Source organism: Dreissena polymorpha, chromosome 1 (genome assembly GCF_020536995.1).
Source record: "Dreissena polymorpha isolate Duluth1 chromosome 1, UMN_Dpol_1.0, whole genome shotgun sequence".
Classification (NCBI taxonomy): Eukaryota; Metazoa; Mollusca; class Bivalvia; order Myida; family Dreissenidae; genus Dreissena; species Dreissena polymorpha.
Genome location: NC_068355.1, coordinates 77981243 through 78003842, shown reverse-complemented (window position 1 = coordinate 78003842; position 22600 = coordinate 77981243). Strand labels below are relative to the sequence as shown.

Sequence of the window (22600 nt, the reverse complement as noted above, 5' to 3'; positions counted from 1 at the left end):
CAGATGACCCCTACTGATTTTCAGGTCACTAGGTCAAAGGTCAAGATCACAGTGACAAAAACCGTATTCACACAATGGCTGCCACTACAACTGACAGCCCATATGGGGGGCATGCATGTTTTACAAACAGCCCTTGTTTATTCTGAAATAAGTTCAATTGATGAGAATTTTTTAACAAAAATAATGGTCCCGAAGAAGTACCAAGTATGGAGATTTTGGTCATAACCACATACCGAGCACTTACATTGTTTTCTACTCCCGAGTTCGTTGTTAGTAAAAACAAATTGTAACAACAATATAATCGTTTCAAAAATGCTTTTCCTTGCATGCAAATGTTTTATTCAGACATAACTAGTAAAATTTTATTTGATATGTTGCATGATTATCATTACAAACGATGATTTTGTCAGCCTTCCCTTTATGCGCTTATATGAATTCCACTTCTTTTTGCCAACCAGTGGGCATAGTCTAAAATTTGCAGGTGGGGTGACTTGACACTTCAATTCTCATTTTCAATGGTAAAGGTCATGTTCCCAAGTGGTAAAAAAGCGCTCAAATCATATGCCAATGATCAATAATATTTAAATATAAACGTTCGGCGCTTTTTTCAATATTTGGCATTTTAATAAAATATTTACGTTCAAAGTTTAGTGGTAACAGTGCTAAAATGAAATATGCGAAAAGCAATAGCTTAATAATAGGCTTCAATATAAAACAAAATGAAATATTTGTGCAATTTACGCATATACGGTAAAGTGCAAGAGACGTTGATAATATCAGCGACATTGTACAATTTTCTCTCTGGCAGATTTTGTATCATCTCATTACATCACATCCGGCCAAGGGACACAACTCTTACAATAGTAAATGCGAATAACTGAAAGGGTCTATTACTCCAATAGTTTCTGCCCTGGTGTGGTTAACTTTTTTAACCAGGTTTTCCGAAGGAAAAAACTGGTTATTAGATTGGCGAATGCGGGCGGGCTGGCGGGTGGGCGGAACAAGCTTGTCCGGGCCATAACTATGTCGTTCATTGTCAGATTTTAAAATCATTTGGCACATTTGTTCACCATCATTGGACGGTGTGTCGCGCGAAATAATTACGTCGATATCTCCAAGGGGAAGGTCACACTTTGAGTTCAAAGGTCAAAAATGGCCATAAATGAGCTTTTCCCTGTCATAACTATGTCATTCATTGTGAGATTTTAAAATCATTTGGCACATTTGTTCACCATCATGGGACGGTGTGTCGCACGAAAGAATCACGTCAATATCTCCAATGTCAAGGTCGCCACGACTAAAAATAGATTTTTTTTAAAAACAAACTTACAAAGGGGGTTAATTTTGTTTGTTCATTTCAAAAGTTCAGTTTGAGTTTTCTCCCTTTATCAGATTTTTTTTTCACAATGAAAACCTGGTTTTGTGACAATTTTGTCCCTTGTTTCTTTCTTTAATTGTAATCTTGTTTTGTATTGGAGCTTTTAGCTCCAATATTTACATTTATAAATTTAAAGCATTTAATGAAAATTCCAAAACATGCCAAAATCTGTTGACAAGTACCTTTAAGACACAAAGTATAAAATATTACTTTTGAAATTCAGAATCATGGATATTTCAGATGAAGTCTTCAAATAATACCAGTTCCTGTGATCTTGAAAAGAGTACACACTTCATCACATGTGATGTTAAAGATGTACAGCGCTGGGCATCTTTGAAAGACAAATTACCAGTCTTGTTGGAGACGTGTGGTATAGTGGACTTAAATAATTTATATATTTCTCTATTTTGCCCTCCTTTACCAATGTATTTGTGTTAATTATAATGCAAGTTTTTGCTATTGCAAAATGCAGTGAAAATTTAAGCTTATAATTTATAAATAATTGTTTAATAATAAACAAAAATATAAACTGGTAATAACGATATTGCACGTGAGGAAAATATTATGTTAATGCTTGAAGTATAATGTTTTTGATCCCACCTGAGCACAATGTTCTCTTGGTGAACTTTTGTTGTTGACTTTTGACTGTTGTGCAGTGTCAACATTTGCCTTGTTAACACTCTAGAGGACACATTTATTGTCTGATCTTCATAACATTTGGTCAGAAGTTTCGTCCCTATGATATCTTGGACAAGTTCGAAAATGGTTGAAAAACATGGCGGCAAGGGCATTTAAGCTCACCTGAACACAATGTGCTCATGGTGAGATTTTTGTGATCGCCTTTGTCCATGGTGTGTTGTGCGGCCTCAACATTTGCCTTGTTAACACTTTAGCGGCCACAGTTATTGTCCAATCTTCATGAAATTTGGTCAGAAGATTGGTTTCAATGATATCTTGGATGAGTTCGAAAATTTTGATATTTGCTTGAAAAACATTGCTGCTTAGTGGCGGGGCATTTTTCTTTATATGGCTATATATGGCTATAGTAAAACCTTGTTAACACTCTAGAGGCCACATTTATTGTCCAATCTTCATGAAACTTGGTAAGAAGATTCACCCTAATAACATATTAAACGAGTTTGAAAATGATGCTAGTTGGTTAAAAACATGGCAGCCAGGGGGCGGGGCATTTTTGCCTTACATGGCTATAGTTAAACCTTGTTAACACTCTAGAGGCCACATTTATTGTCCAATCTTCATGAAATTTGGTTAGAAGATTGGTCTCAATAGTAGCTTGGATGAGTTCCAAAATGGTTCTGTTTGCTTGAAAAACATAGCTACCAAGGGGCGGGGCATTTTTCTATGGCTATAGTAAAACCTTGTTAACACTCTAGAGGCAACATTTATTTTCCGATTTTCATGAAACTTGGTCAGAAGATTTGTCCCAATAATATCTTGTTATCTCAGGTGAGCGACTTTAGGCCTTTCAGGCCCTCTTGTTTATCTCAGCTGAGCGACTTTGGGCCATTCAGGCCCTCTTGTTTATCTCAGGTGAGCAACTTTTGGCCTTTCAGGCCCTCTTGTTCCTTATATAGCTATAGTGAAAGCTTGTTAACACTCTGGAGGCCACATTTATTGTCCGATCATCATGAAACTTGGATAGAACATTCGCCCCTATGATATCTTGGATGTGTTTGGTTTAATGAACAACATGGCCGCCAGGGGGTGGGGCATTTTTCCTTATATGGCTATAGTAGAACCTTAACACTCTGAAAGTATCATTTATAGTCCAATCTTCATGAAACTTGCTCAGAAAATTTGTTTTATTAATTAAATTTTAGATGAGTTCAAAAATGGTTCTGGTCTGTTGAAAAACATGGCCGCCAGGCAAACCGGCATTTTTCCATGTTTGGCTATAGTAAAACCTTGTTAACACTCTGGAGGCCACATTAATTCTCTGATCTTTATAAAACTTCAAGAAGATTTTTTCAAATGATATGTTTGGTGAGTTTGAAAATGATTCTGGTTGGTTGTAAAACAAGGCCGACAGGGGGCGGGCCTTTTCTTTATATGGCTATAGTAAAAACTTGTTAACACTCTAAAAGTCAAAACCTATAACTACTGTTCTTATTTGTTTTATGCAAAATCCCTTCTTTTGCCCTTCTTTTTGAAAACACTAGCCTTTCTTTTACCATACTTTTTTAATTAGAAGGCCACTGGTCAGTATACATGCTTAATATATTAATCCTATCATCAATCCTTCAGTCTGTAAGTTTGTCATCCTGTAGTCTTCCGTTCTGTCCCTCTTTTTGTGGGGATTATAAATCTTGGAAGTAGTGAAGATATTTGTTTAGAACGTCATAATTATGGAGCGCTTTCATCGGAAATTGAGATTGCAAGGACCATTATTCTAGCTTCAGAATTTACAATTGTTGCCCTTCAGTAAATTTTCTTGTGCAGAACATAATTCTCTTAAGGCTATCGATATTTTAATAAAACTAGGTACACCAAAAGTGTTCATTACATGAAGGGCAGAATACACAAATCACAACGCTCTTATCAGTATTATCGGAAATATTGCTTTTTGCTTAACTCTTTTTTTCTCGTACAGAGCATACCCTAGGAACTTAGAAAGTAGTGAATATGACTGAAAGCGTGAAGGGGAGAGTACAAAGGCTATAACTCTCTCTGGGATTCACAGGGTTATGACCCTTCAGTGACTTGATTTGTGCAGAGCATGACTCCCTTAGTATTGAAGCTATTTAGATAAATGGCATTACATTGATCAAGGATATTGAGAGTTAGCGCAGAGTGTAAGAACGAAAACTCTTTGCCAGCGTTTTTAGAGATATTGGCCTTTGCTAATTTTTTGTTTAGTCTGTTTCTTGCTTGGAGCATAATTCCGGATGTCATCTCATCTTGGCCTGTGGTTCCATCTGGGCGGCCAGCTTCCTCTAGGTGTATCGGTTCTGGGCTAGTCTCTCCAGCTGCTCCCATGTTTAGCCCATCTACTTAGCATCTGTATCCAGTAGTGCTGCAACAATACGCCTAAAACCGTATTGCAATATAATGTCAGTTCAAAAACACGTATTGCAATATATTGCAATATATTGCTTACTTGTACCAGAATTATAACTCGCCAGCTAATCACCAAAACCAACTTAATTACATAAACATAACATTTGTATTGTATGTTTAGGTTTTAGTTATATCCTATTGGCAATTCTGGCCTTTTTTACAAAATGAATTATAAACACAATCAACTCATATTTTGGCTTTACAAAGAATTTTGTTATAAATGAAAGATAAGTATTGTCATTTTGTCCATTGGATATTCCCATTAAACATTATAAATGATGCGCAATTGTGTGCTGTATACTGTATAGTGTATACAAAAAATCTCTGGGACATTAACATTAATTGATTATTAATATGCTACAAGTACAATATGACCAAGTCATTACTGTTTTATTCAAACTGGTAAAGCATAGTTATTGCTCAGTTTACAAAATTTTGTGGTGCCGCTCAAGAGTCAAGTGCAAGAACAAATTTGATGTTCCGCCACCACGTTTGACACAATCCTTACACCGCTTACACTATTCTACCCCTTCCTCGATCTCATTCGTTTCTCTCTTCCTTTTAAGACTTAAATATGCCCAAAAACAACACTTTTTCCATTGGAATTGTCTATAAAGTCAAACTTGGCGTTCGTTTCGTCTGCCATTTTAAGAACTATTACAAAAGCCGACAAGAAGATTAATAACCCGAAAGAGAATTGTGGATGTTTAAAAGCCGGTTGTGTAACTTATTAGAATACTGTTACGTAATTTGTTTTGGATCATTATTACTTCTGTTTATAATAACATTAATTAACATTTTTATTATGTAATTAATTGTGTTTTGTATCGTATTTACATAAGCTTCACCTTGAATATAACAGTATGACACGCAAAAGCAGATCTTACGGACTCCCATGTAATAACGCTACTCCGTATACTAGACTTTTAAGAATGCTAGTTTTACGTAACACATTTATTTTTTCTTGTTTTGTTTACTTTGATATCATTATTTCGGATGGCTTTTCTGGGCGAAATGTGGATGATTTTTTGCAGAATTTTCATACCGGTATGATGAAAATCGTATCGCAATACAATATGCGGATTGCATATTGCGATATATACCGATATACCGGTATATTGTTGCAGCACTAGTATCCAGGTCAGGGCGCCAGGTGTTTCTAGGCCAACCGCTCCTCCTTTTCCCTTGGGGGTTCCATGTGAGAGATTGCCTTGTCGTATTGGATGCATGCTTGCGAACAGTGTGGCTTATCCACCGCCGTCTCTGATGGATGTCTTTTTTAACTGGCTGCTGCTTTCTTCTTCTCCATAATTCTTCATTGGAGATCTTGTCAGGCCAGTGGATCTTGAGGATCTTCCTGAGGCAGGTAGTGATGAAGACCTGTATTTTCTTTATGGTGGTAACACTGGTCCTCCAGGTCTCTGCTTCATAGAGGAAAAGTGGCTTCACGATGATATTGAAGAGCCTAATCTAGGTGGTGATGCCGATTTCGCTGGATCTCCAGATGTTCTTCATCTGATGGAAGGCTGCTCGTGCTTTACCTATGCGGGTTCTGACATCAGCATCCGTTCCTCCCTGGTTGTCCCAAATGCTGCCGAGATAGGTGAAGCTGTCCACCTCTTCCAGCGCCTTGCCTTGAACTGTACTGTGATGGGTGTGTTGTTGGATGCGTTGGTCCTGACCACCTTGCTCTTCCCTCTGTTGATGGTGAGGCCCAGTCTAGCTGAGTTGTCCGCTACCATGTTTGTCTTTTCCTGCAACTGTTGTTGGGTGTGGGAGAGAAGAGCCAAATCAATGGCAAAGTCGAGGTCTTCCAACTGTTTCCAGAGTGTCCACTGAATTCCATTTCGCTTCTGCTATGTGGATGTCTTCATTACCCAGTCTATGGCCAGCAGGAACAGGAAAGGTGAGAGTAAGCAGCCTTGTCTCATACCGGTTCTCACTTCAAAGGCATCCGTGAGCTGTCTGCCATGAACTAATCTGCAGGTCATTCCTTCATAAGACTTCCTGATGATGTTGGTGATCTTTCCTGGCACTTCGTAGTGTCTCAGAAGTCTTCAGGGGGACTCCGGGTCAACGCTGTCGAATACCTTTTCATAGTCAATGAAGTTGACATACAGCGGCGAATTCCACTCCAGGGATTATCCAGAATGATGCGCAGTGTTGCGATCTGATCCGTGCACGATCTCTCCTTTTGAAAGCCTGCTTGTTGGTCACAGAGATGCGGGTCTACTGTGTCTTTAATTCGATTCAGCAGGATGCAATTAAACACCTTTCCTGGGATGGACAACAGTGTGATTCCTCTGTAGTTGGAGCAGGAACTGATGTCTCCTTTCTTGGGTGGCTTGATGAGGTAACCTTTTTTCCACTCTGTTGGAATTTCTTCTTCCCATATCTTGCTGATGAGTGGGTGTAGTAGCTCCACACTGGTTTTCACATCGGCCTTAAATGCTTCTGCCAGTATGCTGTCAGGTCCTGAAGATTTGCCGTTCTTCAATTTCTTGATGGCACTGCTGATCTATTCCTTTGTGGGAGTGCAGCAATTGATGGGCAGATCGTTTTTAGCTGGCAGAATCTCCGGTGGGTTCACAGCAGCTGGCCTGTTGAGTAGCTCCTGAAAGTGCTCAATCCACCTCTTCTTCTGCCCTTTGTCATCTGTTATTAGTCCCCTACCGGTGAAACCGGAGAAGGACCCATAGTTTGCGCTCTGTGTGTATGTAAGTCTGTCACACTTTTCTGGATCCTGCGATAACTTTAAAATTTCTTCATATTTGTTCATGAAACTTAAAACATGGACAGATGGCAATATGGAAATTATGCACATCATTTCATTTTGTTCCTACGTCAAGAATTCTGGTTGCTATGGCAACAAATAGACTAGAAAAATGGAGCTACTGGTAGGGGACTTTTATTGCTTGGCAATAGTCTTGTTACTCCTCCATTTGTGTTCCTTACTGGCCTCTCTGCCTTTGCAAACTCTCCTGCTAATCTCTTGGTGATGGAGTACAGATCTTTAGTTCTGTTTTGATAGGCTGCCTCTTCCGCTTCTGTTGCAATCGTCTCTAGGTAGTTCCTCTTGTCTGCTCTAGTACTTTGCTTGACGCTCCTATTTGCTTGGATGTACTCTTCTTGTGCTTTCGCTTTTGGGCTCGTGTTCTAATGTTGTTTACACTTGCCTTTTTTCTCGTCTTTCCGCAACTTTCTGAAGCGTCTCTGCTGATATCCACTCCTTGTGGGTGTAAGACTAGGAGCCCAGTACTTTTGGGCATGTTGAAGACAGAAGTCACTGCTTCTTTCACGTTCTGCCACTTCTGCTCTATAGTCACTTCTTCATGCAACTCCTCTAGGACCTGGAAGTTGTTGGAGAGAGTGACCTTGAACTGTTGAGTGTTGTAACGTTGGTGTTGGCTAGGTCCCCCTGTCCAACTCTTCTTCAGCTTTAGCTCAAGCAGGCAACAAGTAGATGATGGTCCGAAGCCATGTCTGCTCCTCGTTTGACACGTACATCCTGATGATAGCGGAGAAACTTCCTTTCCATGAAAAGGTGGTCAATCTGGTTCTCCGTTGACAGGTCTGGTGACACCCAAGTTGCCATGTGTATTATTCTGTGATGGAAAACACTTCTCTGATGACCAAGTTACTTGTGGCGCACAAGGCAGCATATCTCTTCCCGTCGTCGTTCATTTCGCCTAACCCTTGTTTCCCTATGATCTCCTCATATTCTCAGTTGTCACTGCCGATCTTGGCGTTGAAGTCACACTGTATTCTGGATGTAATGAAGGTTAAATACCTATAATGACAAGCACACAGACCATGACTCTCTCTTCAGTATCTCCAGATTAATTGTTTTGTGTTTATTGTTCACACGTTGAACATTAATTTACATTTTTTGAAGTTGAAAAAGTGTGTCGTTTTGGTTTTTACTACGTTATGTTTAAGTGAATCGTACACAAATTCCTATACTGAATTCCTATATTGGGAACACTGAATGGTAGTGCAAAGTACAAATATTATTTTCTTTCTTTATTTTCTGTTGTTTTTTTGTTAGCTCACCTGATTGCTCAGGTGAGCTTTTGTGACTGGTCTTTGGCCGTCGTCCGTCCACATTTGTTTGTAAACACTCTAGAGGCCACATTTATTGTCCAATCTTCATGAAAGATTTGTCCCTATGATATCTCGACCGAGTTCGAAACTGGGTCATGCTGGGTCAAAAACTAGGTCACTAGGTCAAAAAAAAAGTAAAACCTTGTAAACACTGTACAAGTCACATTTCATACCCAATCTTCATGTAACTTAGTCAAAATGTTTGTCTTAATGATATATTGGTTGAGTTCAAAAGTGGTTCCGGTCCGTTGAAAAACATGGCTGCCAGTGGGCGGGGCAGTTTTCCTTATTTGGCTATAGAGAAACCTTGTAAACACTAGAAGTCACAATTTTTGCCTAATCATCATGAAATTTGGTCAGAACATTTGTTTCCTTGATACGAGAGTTGAGTTCGAAAATGGTTCCGGTCAGTTGAATAACATGGTTGCCTGGGGGGGGGGGGGCAGTTATTTTATATTTATATTGCAAAAAAAGCTTGTGAACACTCTAGAAGTCACAATTTTTGCCCAATCATCGTGAAACTTGGTGAAAAGATTGGTTTTATAAATATATATCTTAAATGAGTTCGCAAATGTTCCTGATCGGTAAAAAAAACATGGCCGCCAGGGGGTGGGGCAGTTTTCCTTATGTGACTAGAGAGAAACCTTGTGATCGAACACTATAGAAGTCACATTTTTTGCCTAATCATCGTGAAACTTAGTCAATACATTGGTTTTTTATTGATTTCTCGGACAAGTTGGAGAATGGCTCAGATCGATGAAACACACTTTTTAGCTCACCTGATTGCTCAGGTGAGGTTTTAGGATTGGTCTTTGTCCGCCGTCTGTCGGTCCACATATGGTTTGTAAACACTAGATAGCATTCACATTTCTTAAGTATTCTTTATTAATGATGCTGAAAGATCTTGGTCAAGTTTGATAATGAGCAAAATCACATAATTAATGCCATAATTATTGCCCTTAGATTGTCCAAATTTTCATTTTATTATATAAAATCCTTGTAAACGCTCTGGGTCACAATTTTGTTTCAGATTTTATGAATCTTGGTCATAATATTTATTTTTGTAAGCAATTAAGTTTGATGTTTGGTAAGGGGGGTCAACTCAAAATATAGGTAACCAGGTCAAATCTTACAAAAACAAAAACACTCCATACGCCAGAGTTTTGGTTCAATATTGATGAAACTTGACCAGGATGTTTGTCTGGACAATATCTAGGTCAAGTTTGACATTTGGTAAAGATTAAATGAATAGACTCCTCTCAGGTGAGCGAACTAGGGCCATCTTGGCCCTCTTGTTGTTGTTTTTTTAGATTTTTTTTTAAGGTATATCAAAACTTCCTGGTTTCCAATGCTTTGAATGACAACATTAAACGTGTGGGTCTGAAACGATACTTCAGTTCATTTGGCGTGCATAGAAATTATTTGTACAATGTAGCTGTTATTGTAAACATCAATGTCAATCTTAGACAAGTTCAATATTCATGTATTGTATGATTATTTTTGTGCCCCATCCCTTTCAAAGAAGGCGCAATACAGAAGTTTCAATGCCCGACCATGTATCCGTGAGTTCATTCGGATGTCCGTCTCAAAATTCCGGTCTCAGCCATAACTTAGCCATTTATTAAAGGATTTGACATAAATATAAACCAACATTAGCCTACGTGTCGCGTGTAATACCCGACTCCCTACAAAAAGGCGATTGTCAAAATTAGAGGTCTCGGGTCAAAGTTAGCCTAACAACAAGTTAAAATACCTGTCTTACTAAGAACTTTGTCATGTATTTTTTGCTTAAAAAACAAAACTTGGCTCAAATGCAATCCATCATAAAATGACGTGTCGCGCTTAACAGGTCTGTCTCACTACCTCAAAGGTCAAGGTCATAGTTAAGGGTCAAAGGTCTATTTTGTCTAAGAACAAGTTGAAAATGCCTGTCATAGACATATCTATGCCATAACTTTGACATTCATGGATTAAGTTTTAAACAAATTAAAACCATCATAAGACGATTAGCCGCTTGTTACACCCAATATCTTAAAGGTCAAATTAATAATAAAAGATGAAAAGGTCATCTTTGAAAATAAAAGTTGAATGTGGTGGCACTCGAGTCCTATGGGCACATTCTCTTTTTTTTAAGAAATGCATTTGATAATGACGAATGTTTCACAGACTGGTTAATAAACAAAACGGTTAATAATATTGGGAGTTCGGAAGAGCAGTAAAGAGTGACAAATTTTCGTATACGCTTTGTACCAAGGTAATATACACATATTTACGTCTCGATTTACTTCAGAAGCATCACGGGCTAATGCATTAGATTCCTCACAAAAACCACAATGGCATAATGTAAGAGATTTGTAGGCGCTTTCCTTCCATTTTAATCTAGTGTATATCGATTAAAAATTATTTATCCGAATTTTTATTTTAAAAATATTTATGGACGGCTTCTCTAAGTTTTAAGGAGTTTTTAAAAAGGTCGGGACCTAAGTGGCAAATACATTTAAAGTCTCTAGCTCAAACACATTTCATCTTGTGTTTATCGTTAGCATTATTTCATTTATATCTTGAGAGTGAAAGAATGTTTTCACTATCTTTCTGTGTCAGGATATCTGAATTCAAATATATCGAGAGCCGCTGGTGACTGCAAGGAATTCATGATTCGAGATGAGAAAAATACTATGATGAAATGCGTATTCTATGAGATCGTAAGTATTGTCCATGAACAAGTACAAACGTTTCTGTTTAACGTTATATGCACACTGATGAGTTATACATGCGTCAAATTGTGTTATTATTTAATCTGCTAACTTCGGTGGTTATTATAATACTTTTGACTATTATTTACAGGTTTATGTTTTATATGATTTGTATCATAACATCAGATACGTTCATAACCAATTTGAACACATAATTTATTTATTGTTGTCTTTAACATAGAAAGTTATAATTTCAAGATGTTTTTTTAATTCTCACGTACCAACATAATATACATATAAACAAATAATGAAGCATTGACATGCATGTAATTATTTACTTAATAATTTCAGTTGGGATATGAGTGTTTGCATGTATTATGAACCGACATTTTAACGGAAATATTAGAAATTATATTTCATTGTTTCGTCGAAATGAGCTTGAAGTACGCAGATTTTAAAACTGCACGTGTCTACCTTTACCGATTTATAATAATCAACCATGTAGCCTTGTAGCATAAGTACGCCAGTTACTTATCAACCCTACTATTAATCGATACACGACATACCGGTGACATGTTTAAGTTGAAAAGACATGTTTGTATTGATCTTCTGTCGATAGTCCATCACTATCGACATTAATGACTGGTTTATAGCCATGCTTTGTTCCTCACTGTTGCCCTTGGCTAAATTACTACATTTTTTAAAGTATGAGTCATAACTTTTGTTCTTCCACTTGCCCTCGCTACATTTGCTGGTTTGATCACCAAATGCATTTATCCTCTATGAGTAAATTCGATTTCTATTTCCCAACAACCATAGCGAACTTGGCACGTTCTAATGTGTTGTCCATATAATGCCCAAAAACAGAATGTATACCATTCAAAACGGAAATATGTGAACAATAATTGTCGATGGTAAGCTAGAATACTATAACATTTTTTGCAGGATCGTGACTTCCCCAAAGTAACGCGTGGACAGTGTTACAGGCAAGTAATTTATATGTGGCAGTCCTTCAAATGTGTGCTGTATAGTTCTCTGTTTTTCAATAAAAACAGCGATTTTATTAATAAATAAATTGCCTCCAAAATCGGTTGATTATAATCACACATTTTGGTTTTTATAGCCACCGTTTTATGGCATAAAACGCTGGTATTGTTTATTCATATATATAAACCCTTTTCTAGCAGTCATTTGATGATGAAAGCAGTAAGTAAACATGACTGAGCTTTCGCTGGAGATTAAAGAAATGGAATATATATTCCACTCTTTCTGAACAGAAAAGCAATTCAAACTGATTGTGTTTTCAATATGTGTTCCACTATCTTTGTCCAAAACTCAACGATGTGTACGATTACTAACTGTATTTTTTACGAACAACTCAACAGTTATTAACAGATCACTTGTGTGCTTGTACAACTAATTAATTTACCGCTGCAAAGATCAAAAACATATTTGACACCGAATTTCGAAATACACATGTCCTTTTTTTGTGCAAAGTTGCTTGATTTTATGTTTGCAATTTGTTTATGGACTAAAAAGGCAACGTTTTGAGCTTCTGATCTATCATGGGGAGCTAATGTATTAGTGAACTAAGAACATCCAATATATTGCAGCGGTATCCATTCTAGTAAACACTTAATGTTTAATTATAAGGCATGTACGTCTTTGTTACGCATTTCGCACATCTAATATCTTGTCGCTTTTTGAACATGTATCAATATCTTACATAATGAAATTGTGAAATAAATAATATGCCGATTTTTATGCCACCGGATCGAATGATCGGGGGTATATTGTTTTTGGCCTGTCTGTCTGTCATTCATTCATTGTGTGTGTCCCAAAACTTTAACCTTGGCTAAAGTTTTGCAATAACTTTTGCATTATTGAAGATAGCAACTTGATATTTGGCATGCATGTGCATCTCATGGAGCTGCACATTTTTGAGTGGTAAAATGTCAAGGTCAATGTCATCTTTCGAGGTCAAAGGTCAAATATATGGCTTCAAAGTGGCGCAATAGGGGGCATTGTGTTTCTGACAAACACATCTCTTGTTTTTTATGAAAACAAGTTCGGGCTATATTAAACTGAATAAGTTGGTATGTTGAATGATATTCCAGACTGGTTGGCACGTACGACATTGATAAGCAGCACTTTATGTGCCTCTCTTTGAGAGCGGCGTCGGAGAATGAACGAAAAATGGCTGCTACTTTGGCGAAAAAGAGCTCCCTCTTCATGTCCAAGCTTATCCGCGAAATACGGGAGCCTTAAACAACCTGTTTATGAAATGTGTTTCAGCTTTGCTGTTGTTGTTTTTGTCGTACGATTTCGTGCACAATGAAATTGTGCGTATGTGTGTTATTTTTTACTTTAAAACGAAATTGTTGGAAGTAAAGAGATTTTTCGAATTATATACAGGAACACGCCCTCGTGGAATTATAAAATAGGAATATGTACTCTTTGTGACAGCGTTCTCTCGCTATTATTAGTGGAAAACCATGGATAGATGTATTAAGTTCTCAATTTACCTATTACATGTGCACTCAATTTATATATAATATTTAGTTAAGTTTTCACGGAATTCTTTTTGTATTAGTTATTAAAACGGTTAAATTTTACAAAATATCATTGTGTTGACAGTTGTATTATTTCAAACGAAATATGAGACTTGTTTATGCTCATTTAAATGTTAAGAAATACATGTAATAGTATAAAGTATGTGTGTTCTTTCAAAAGAAATAAAAATATATAAAACGCACAATATCTTTACTTAGAGGGAATTCTCACACAAATAAATCTCTATACAAGTTTATTCAAAGAATATTTAAAAATATATACAAGTACGTGCATAAACAGGAACATCGTGACTGTTGTGGTACATCCGCCCTTTGAACGTCGTTGCTTGCTTTCTACAGCTCCTGAAATGATAACGGATCATGAAGAACATAGTTACAACTTATTTACCCTAGTGTCTACATGGCCTCTCCACATTCGTAAAAATAAACAATAATAGTTGATACGAAATGCTGTCGGTAAGCAGAATTTGATGCTGTTTTTCACCCTGTACGTCGTCTGTAAACTCCAGTGACTTTCATTGTTGAGGTGTATGATGCTCTCATCTTGTACAATTTTTCGTCACATTTGTCGAACTAATGTCTTAAATCATCATCTAACGGGTACATTCTTCATGAAAAAGTACATTCATCAGTTACATCTAATTGATTCCGTTCGTAGCCACTCCATTTCCGATATCCATCCACTGTTGTCCAGTTGGTGATATAAGCAAAAACCTACATTGTGTCGTTTTCTACAATTCTGTTCTCGCTACAATTGCAGAAACGGACACAATGCGGGATCTACTTTTTGAATATTTAAAATCCAAAATTCTATAATCCTTCCTGTTCATCTTCATAAGAATCCCGGTATTCATTGTAATATCCACTTTGCCGCCTGCACTCAAAACGCGGATATAACATTGACTATTTAATTTGAAAAAAATGAATTAATATTACCGGTAATAGTAAATATAAGGTGTTACGTTTTATAATTCACTAAAACAATACATTCTGCATTTACTAAAATGTGTATAACGCTGCAGTATAACAGCTATTAAGTTAAATAATTTCTAGCTAATCGCCTTACTTCATACATACTTCGCATCTGATCATATCCAAGGCATGACTTCTTGTGCGTATCCACAAGAATAATGAGTATTTCAACCCCATATGTATTTGTATATAGCTGTTATGTAATACGACTGATGGACAATGTAATTAACACTTCAGACATAACGTTGTCTACTTCTCATTTATTGTGTAAGAACCTTTGAACTCAAGCAGGAAAGTGTGAACATTTCATCGATGGGTAATCATTTAGTCGTCACATGTTTTGACAACTGACAACACAGTTGTCATATGTACTGATTTACATGTTAATGTATACCTTGGGCTTTATATAGTAACGTTAAATGACCATCATGCACCATAAGAAACGCATATGAATATATATATATATAAGAATACTTCGAAGAAATGTAATATAACATAAAAATTATCATAAAAATAATAGTACATTAAATTTTGTATAATTTCTTAATCACGAAGCCATTTGAAAACCAATTCAAAGCAGCCTGATGATTCCGTCGACCAGTGTAGTAAGCTTTTGTCCTCAAATATACATTTCTTTTAAATAATTCACAGAAACTACAGTTGGATTTGTTGATGAATTTTTGCTCAGATATCGACTTCATTATACACCTGGTTAGCATTCATTTTATTGTTTGTGATCATACCGTCTACCAATGTATTAATGATAGCCGATCTGGTTGGTTGCTAGATAATCTTCAGTAAAGGTTAGGTGAACAAAATACATAATCGTTTACATGCTGTTTCCTGTATTTATGCATAATGTACCAAACGTCAACATTTCCTACTTTATCCTTGAATAACATACCAATGTTAGTGTATATTTTGACCATAAGATCATATTTTGTAAAAAAAAATCTTACCATACTATCATTATTTATATTTTTTATACAAACTTTGCCTATGGAACATGTTGGTAAACACTTAAATCAAACAAAAGAAGTAAAATAGCCGATATATGGCTTGTTTGTAATTGCATTGGTAGATGGTACCCACTGGTTGTCTACGCGTAGGGTACTTAGAAGAAAGCTTACTCAACTGTATCCAATTCTTTCAAAAACGACCCTCTGCAAGACTCGTCTTTAGATTCTTTATTAAACTGGAATCTCCAACGGATTCAGTGTTCAATGCTTCCTTATGGGAGTACGCCTTTCTGAGGATCGGTTTTCCGACGCTGGTGCTGCGACGCAGGTTTCCCGCACCCTTCGTCAGGTTGTCATACGCTTTTGCGCTGCATTTTGGTGTTGTCGACGGAGTGACGTCATCAAACAGTTTAAAGTTAGCGCGCCATTTGCCATGTTCGTGGTCGAATTCGACGATATTTTCAAATCGGTAACCCCACAAAATGTCAGCGGACGTGTACGACGTCCTAGCTTGGCAGATCTCCCCGGTGGACTCGATGGTTCCTTCGAGAATGACAACTATCTCAAAGTTGTTTGCGTGTAAGATATCTTCTGGTTTCATGTTGTAAAGCGGACTGTCCTCGTTGATCTTGTGATTGAGAACTAAGGGCCAGATAAGGAACACCCTATCATCCATGCCGTGGGCTGTAAAATCCATGTGTTGCTGGAACAGCGGGAAATGCACGCCCTCCTCTGTAACTTTGTCCTTTATGAAGATTCCGTATACAGTGGTGTCAACAAGATGTGATTTCCTTAAGTCTCCTAGGCGCACTTGCAATACCAGATCGCCCTCCTCCTTCACTATAGTGGCAACGCTACTGTAAACCAACGTCTTTCGGCGATTTTTTGGTCTTGCAATTTTCACCAGCATGAATCCGAGTAGTACAGTTTCGAGGATGAAGCCTGCAGTTACTTGGAAGTACACCAAAGGAATTGAACCAAAACAATTCGCGTCCGGCCAAATGGTCCCGTATCCGATTGTAGTTTGAGTCTCGATGGAAAATAGCAAAGCGTCGGCAAAGTTCCTCATTTTATGAAGACACGGAACCCAGTCCTTTTCGCCTAAGTGCTTGAAATCGCCATGTGAGTAGGCCATTAGGTACCAAAGGGCGGCGAACAGGACGTACACAAGCATGAAGAGGACGAGGAAGATAAGTATCACATAGCGCCATTTCAGGTCGATCAGTGTCTGGTAGATGTCCGCCAGGAATCTGCGACCTTTTTGTCCCATTCCTGAAACGAGTGTCAATTCAAATGTGTGAACAATCGACTAATCGACGTATATACAAGAATGCAACAAAAATTCTTTTGAATATGAAAGCACGCGTATCTTGTTTTTATAAACAATAAATGAGACGTGTTCTGAAGAAATGAGGCTTAATGCATGTGCGTAGTGTCATCTTAGAAAAGCCTGTGCAGTCCGCACAGGCTAATCAGGGACGGCACTTTACGCTTTTATGGTATTTTTCGTTTAAAGGAAGTCTCTTCTACACGAAAATCCAGTAAAGGCGGAAAGTGTCGTCCCTGATTAGCCTGTGCGTACTACACAGGCTAATATGGAACGACACTTTACGCACATGCATTAAGCCCAGTTTTCTCAGAACGCGACTCATATGTATTGTTTACATGTATCTCTACAAGTGCATGCCGACTTTCATCTTTCACATTTGGAGGATTATTATTATTAGCAGTATACCTATTATTATAATAAAAGCTGTGATGTTTTGATGTTGCATAAAAGCTAATTACATATTCTAAAATACGTTATTCCTCTAAGCTTTTACAGCGACGAGTTCTTGCATATAAATAAAGTTTTGTCGATGATTTACTTTGAATGTATCAATTATTAACTTAAAATTAAACATCAAGTGATGGAAACATTACACAATTTTATCAAATGTATTTCATAGCACATACTACGATAGTTTGAACAAAATAATTGCATAACCAGATTTACACCATGTATTGTTTTAACTGTACATTGAATACAATTTAACAATAATAAGAATAACAAGACTATCGTCAAGCAATATATGTCCTCTACCGGCGCCACCATTGTCAGATTTTTTTCTTTGTTGCCATAGCAACCAGAATTTTTTACGTTGGAACAAAATGAAATGACGTGCATAATGTCCATATTGCAATCTATCCGTGTTTCAAGTTTCATGAAAAAATATGAAGAACTTTTAAAGTTTACGCAGGATCCAGAAAAGTGTGACAGACAGAAAAACTCACAGACAGATGCACAGAGCGCAAGCCATAAGTCCCCTCCGGTGAAACCGGTAGAAGAAAATAATAATAATAACAAGACTATTGCCAAGCAATATATGTCCCCTACCGGCTCCACCATTGTCAGAAATATATATTTTTTTTAATTGGTGCCAACGCAACCAGAATTTTTGACGTAGGAACAAGATGAAATGACGTGCATAATGTCCATATTGCCATCTATCCATGTTTCAAGTTTCATGAAAAAAATATTAAGAACTTTTGAAGTTATCGCAGGATCCAGAAAAGTGTGACAGACTCACGGACACACAGAGCGCAAACCATAAGTCCCTTCCGGTGAACCCGGTAGTAAGGGGACAAAAACCAAACTGCTGATCATGAAATGGCTCACATTTTTTTAAAAGTTTTTTAACAACAAAAACTGTTTCGTTGCTGATGAATATTTTAATACACAACATAATTAAAGTGATCCATAATATAATGTACTGGGTATATATTATTTCGTCGTTTGATAGCATGCATAGATATGTATGAGCCGCGCTTTTAATAAATAGTGTTTAATGCATGTGTGTAAAGTGTCGTCCCAGATAAGCATGTCAAGTCCGCACAGGCTAATCAAGGTCGGCACTTTCCACACAGACTGGATCTTCATTAAGATGAGGCTTCTTGTACTTACACGGCTCATACGTATCTGTTATATATCACATGAGTGTTACTCAGATACGTTGGTTATTTCAAAGTACATTTTACAAATGTTAAGAAAATTCAAATACACGGAGACACTATAATATATTTTATCATATTATTACAAAATCATTATGTTAACTGTACTTCTAAGCAGTAGACAAGTTGAGTTATACTTATAAAAACAAGTGCGAGGTTTTTCAATATTGCAGTCGTTTTTTTTTTAATTTTGGAGATAGTGTCGTATGATGGTATCTATCGAACTTAAGGCGTATTCCAGAATTGTAAAAAGATACGCATTCCCTATCTTGGCTTTAAAAGCAGATACGTATATTTATCACGTTGTCACATGGTGACACATTGTTTCAAACAAAGGTGAATGCAATATCCATTGTGACAACTGTATTAACGTTAGCTCTATCTTCACCTACCTTTATACGAAATCCGGTACTGCCCCCCTTTCCGGACGAGCGCCGGACGCCCCATCTGGTAACCTCGAATCACCTTCCCGTCATCCACTTCCGGGAACTCAACCATCTGGAAATCGCCCTGATACTTCATGTATTAAGCTTTTTTATTTAAAAAAAGGTTTTGCTCAATTAAGTTCTCTTTTTGCTATTTGCTTAATGCAAAATGCAACTCTGTCATGACGTTTGGATCACTTTTATTAAATTAATATTAATAAATCTAGTTTTATATCAAAGATTCAACGTTAGTGTATGAACGTGAATGAGATATGAATTCGAGCCTAGCCGTTTGTACAATGGTTTAAATTTTGTAAAATTTTAGTTAAAATAGTGGAGCTGGGCGCACAGATATCATTCTTATCAAAGGTAATTAATCGTAGCCTTTGATATATTGACACATGGGATGTTTGTCGATCTGTAGCCGTGTCGTTCAGGCTGATGTGCCAAAACGAATCAATCACTGCCTGCACACAGTTTTGTCACCTTAAACGAAGAGTTGAAACAGAGATAAATGTCCATCTTCGCCTGTCAATTGATCAAGTGTCGAACTGTTGTTTTACGCTCATCATGCGAGTCTATGTCATTAATTGTCTTCATTTGCTACGTGCAATTGTTAATTAATCGTCTGTGCTCAACTTAGATACGATCACAAAAACACTGATAAAACAGATGCATTTGAACGCAAAGCAATACACAATCATGCACTTAGATTAGTTCCACAAAACATAAATCTGTGAAAATGTACATTGATACAATAATATAATACAGATGTTCTTTGTTAGAATTTTATCCAAAACATTTTAGAACCAAACGTTCAGCCCCATGGTTACCAATGATGTGTTTTAAATTTGTGAACCGGTGTTACTATTTAAATTGTATTTCTTGCACTTTTTATACTATTATATAGTAAAATACTTAACATAATGTTTTCATGATATTATAATTACGGGTATATATATTTAAAAGTTGTTTTAATTGATATATTCAAGATTTTGTAATAAATGCAACTTTTGCTAAGATCAAATACCTTGGTACCTTTATGTCGATTTTAGAGAAACAAAGATCAATCAATTTATTTCTACCACAATTTAATAAGTCATGAATTAGCAGCATTGGATATATGAAACAGAGAATGTACTGATATATGGTATATATTGATAAATGATACCGATATACGATTTTTTTTATTGCACTTGTAATTCACATACAAACATGTAAGATATGTAAATATTGCCGGTAACACCCGACTAGGTCATGTCGTCACCGTACGTAATTCTTCAAAGTTTTAATTGATTTTATCTTGACTGATTTACCGCAGCGATATTCTAACTTGGATTGCCGTAGGGCACCTTGTTCTGTATATATTGTGCGGAAATAAACTAATGTAAAGAGACAGCAATTTTCATGTCACAAGCCTCTGTCACATCCACTTTTGAGCTGTTGAGTGCAAAGTAGCGCACCATTCAGAAAAGCACGTGGCCTTTACCATTGCATGATCGGAAAAGAAATTTGCGTCCCCCTTGCATCCTAGTTTAAATCGTAGATTAAAACGTTCTCTATAAAATCCTGCGGATTCAAAATAATGCGCCTTCCGACCGACCATAAGACTGATGGAAGGGTGCAGAGCAATAAGTGTAAGAATTGAGGTATAATTAAGTACGATCATATAATTATGTTATTTGAACAAATGGTATGCGTACATGGCATCATTTCTTATCACTATTTTTGTGATAGTATCTTAATTTAACTCCGACCATTTATTAATAAATGCACGTAGCAAATGAAGTTCGTCTGCATTCGATGCTTGATGATACAATAATTCACCAAATAAAAACTACTAACGATCTGCAAGTTTATATTGTTAGTCGTTAATCAATTATAAAAGCATGTCGCTGCGTGTATCATTTGTTGGATGCGAGTTTTAATGTTCGACTTAGTTGTTGATTTAGATACATTTACTTATTTTAACGTAAAATATTCAATAATTCATGACATAATTATGCCGGTTCAAATTAGTTATACTTATTTATGACAAGAATGATACTAAATGTGTTTATGGGATCGTATGTTTGCAATGGGGGACGACACTTTTTGCCTCAATTGGATTTTCGTTCTGAAGTGACTTCCTCTACATGAAAAATTCCATAAAAGCGGTGTCATCCCTCATTAGCCTGAACATATTTATCTCCGACGATAATTTGCGCACATGAACTAAGCTCGGGGTATCAAGATACTCATGGAAAGATATTATTTGAATCATGGCTGTACGTATTTACGTCAATGATTTAATTAAACCATGTATGCCTAGCGTCTAGAAAAAAGGCCTTGGCAAACATTGTAGACCCAGATGAGACGCCGCACGTCTCATCCGGGTCTGCGCTGTTTGCTTACGTGTGGCGTCTCGTCTGGGTCTACGCTGTTTGCTCAAAGGAAATTTCTGTAAGAAATATTATAAATAGAAATAAATATTCTAGACATCTCTAATTTTGGATATATATTGGTCCAATATAGAAGGATGGGAGAGTCCACTAGGCATAAATAGGTTAAGGTACTGTGATGTTAGATAGACGAATAGTGTACACCCGGAACTAAAAGACTTCGTGTCGTCTCAGGAACGGGACGTCTTCTGTAAGTCGTGTCATTCGACGTATTCTAACTAAAACGTATTCTGGGAGCGTTTCTCATAAGGAAAATTCACAGTGTAATCGATAAAAATGTTATACACTACATACCCAGTTTTACTTGATAAGCTCCACGTATATAAACAAGCCAGAAGAGTTCCATTTATTCGTATTCCATTGTGTTGGTAACACCTGTAAACATACACAGCAACAGCACATTAAGTTTGAGTTTCTTTTTATAATTTAAGTATCTTATTCTAAAATTTAGGTATGATTTGAGCCGAGTAATGCGGAGAGGGTTCATATGTGATCAGCGTAGCTCCAGACAGATTGTGCTTCCGCGCAGTCTGGTCAGGAGCTACCCACTTCGCTAATAATTGAGTTGTGTTCTGAGAAAACTGGGCTTAATGCATATGCGTAAAGTGTCGTCCCAGATTAGCCTGTGCAGTCCGCACAGGCTAATCAGGGAAGACACTTTCCGCCTAAATGGGATTTTTGCCTAGAAGAGACTTCATTTAAACGAAAAATGTCATAAAAGCGGAAAGCGTCGTCCCTGGTCTTGGACGACACTTTACACACATGCGTTATGCCCAGTTTTCTCAGAACGCGACTTAATTAAACGAAACCTTGCGTAAATGTATAGCGGACAGCTTTGCAAGAATGTCCGCTAGCTGGTCTGGAGCTACGCTGGCCCGGATGGAATCATACCCATTTATTGTATGCGACTATAAGGAAAGTATCTGTGAACATGAACTCATCTTGCTCAAGGATCACTTTTTAATTTTTTCACATTATCTTCAATT

General features: G+C 37.1%; 3 protein-coding genes across 5 annotated transcripts in view; 1 reads left to right on the top strand and 2 right to left on the bottom strand.

Moving 5' to 3' along the window:
- Positions 1-14011, top strand: part of LOC127836635 (spermatogenesis-associated protein 22-like) — a 47983-nt gene extending 33972 nt beyond the window's left edge. For both annotated transcript variants that reach the window (XM_052363326.1, XM_052363318.1), the window contains exons 7-10: positions 1619-1748; positions 11162-11262; positions 12199-12239; positions 13371-14011. In XM_052363326.1, coding sequence (XP_052219286.1) covers positions 1619-1748; positions 11162-11262; positions 12199-12239; positions 13371-13521 — 423 coding nt within the window. In that variant the 3' untranslated portion in view covers positions 13522-14011. The remainder of the gene's footprint in view (positions 1-1618; positions 1749-11161; positions 11263-12198; positions 12240-13370) is intronic.
- LOC127836523 (beta-adrenergic receptor kinase 2-like) overlaps positions 1-22600 on the bottom strand; it is a 417424-nt gene that overhangs the window by 47628 nt on the left and 347196 nt on the right. The gene's annotated exons all lie outside the window — the stretch shown is intronic.
- Positions 14043-17147, bottom strand: LOC127836651 (G protein-activated inward rectifier potassium channel 4-like). Of its 2 annotated transcripts, none has more exons than XM_052363332.1 (2): positions 15929-17147; positions 14043-14168 (listed from the first exon to the last, which is right to left on the bottom strand). In XM_052363332.1, the coding sequence occupies exon 1, from the start codon at positions 17025-17027 to the stop codon at positions 15948-15950; it is 1080 nt and encodes a 359-aa protein (XP_052219292.1). In that variant the 5' UTR covers positions 17028-17147; the 3' UTR covers positions 14043-14168; positions 15929-15947. The 2 variants fall into 2 exon arrangements, with proteins under 2 accessions (XP_052219292.1, XP_052219301.1); XM_052363341.1 differs by having other exon boundaries at positions 15934-17147.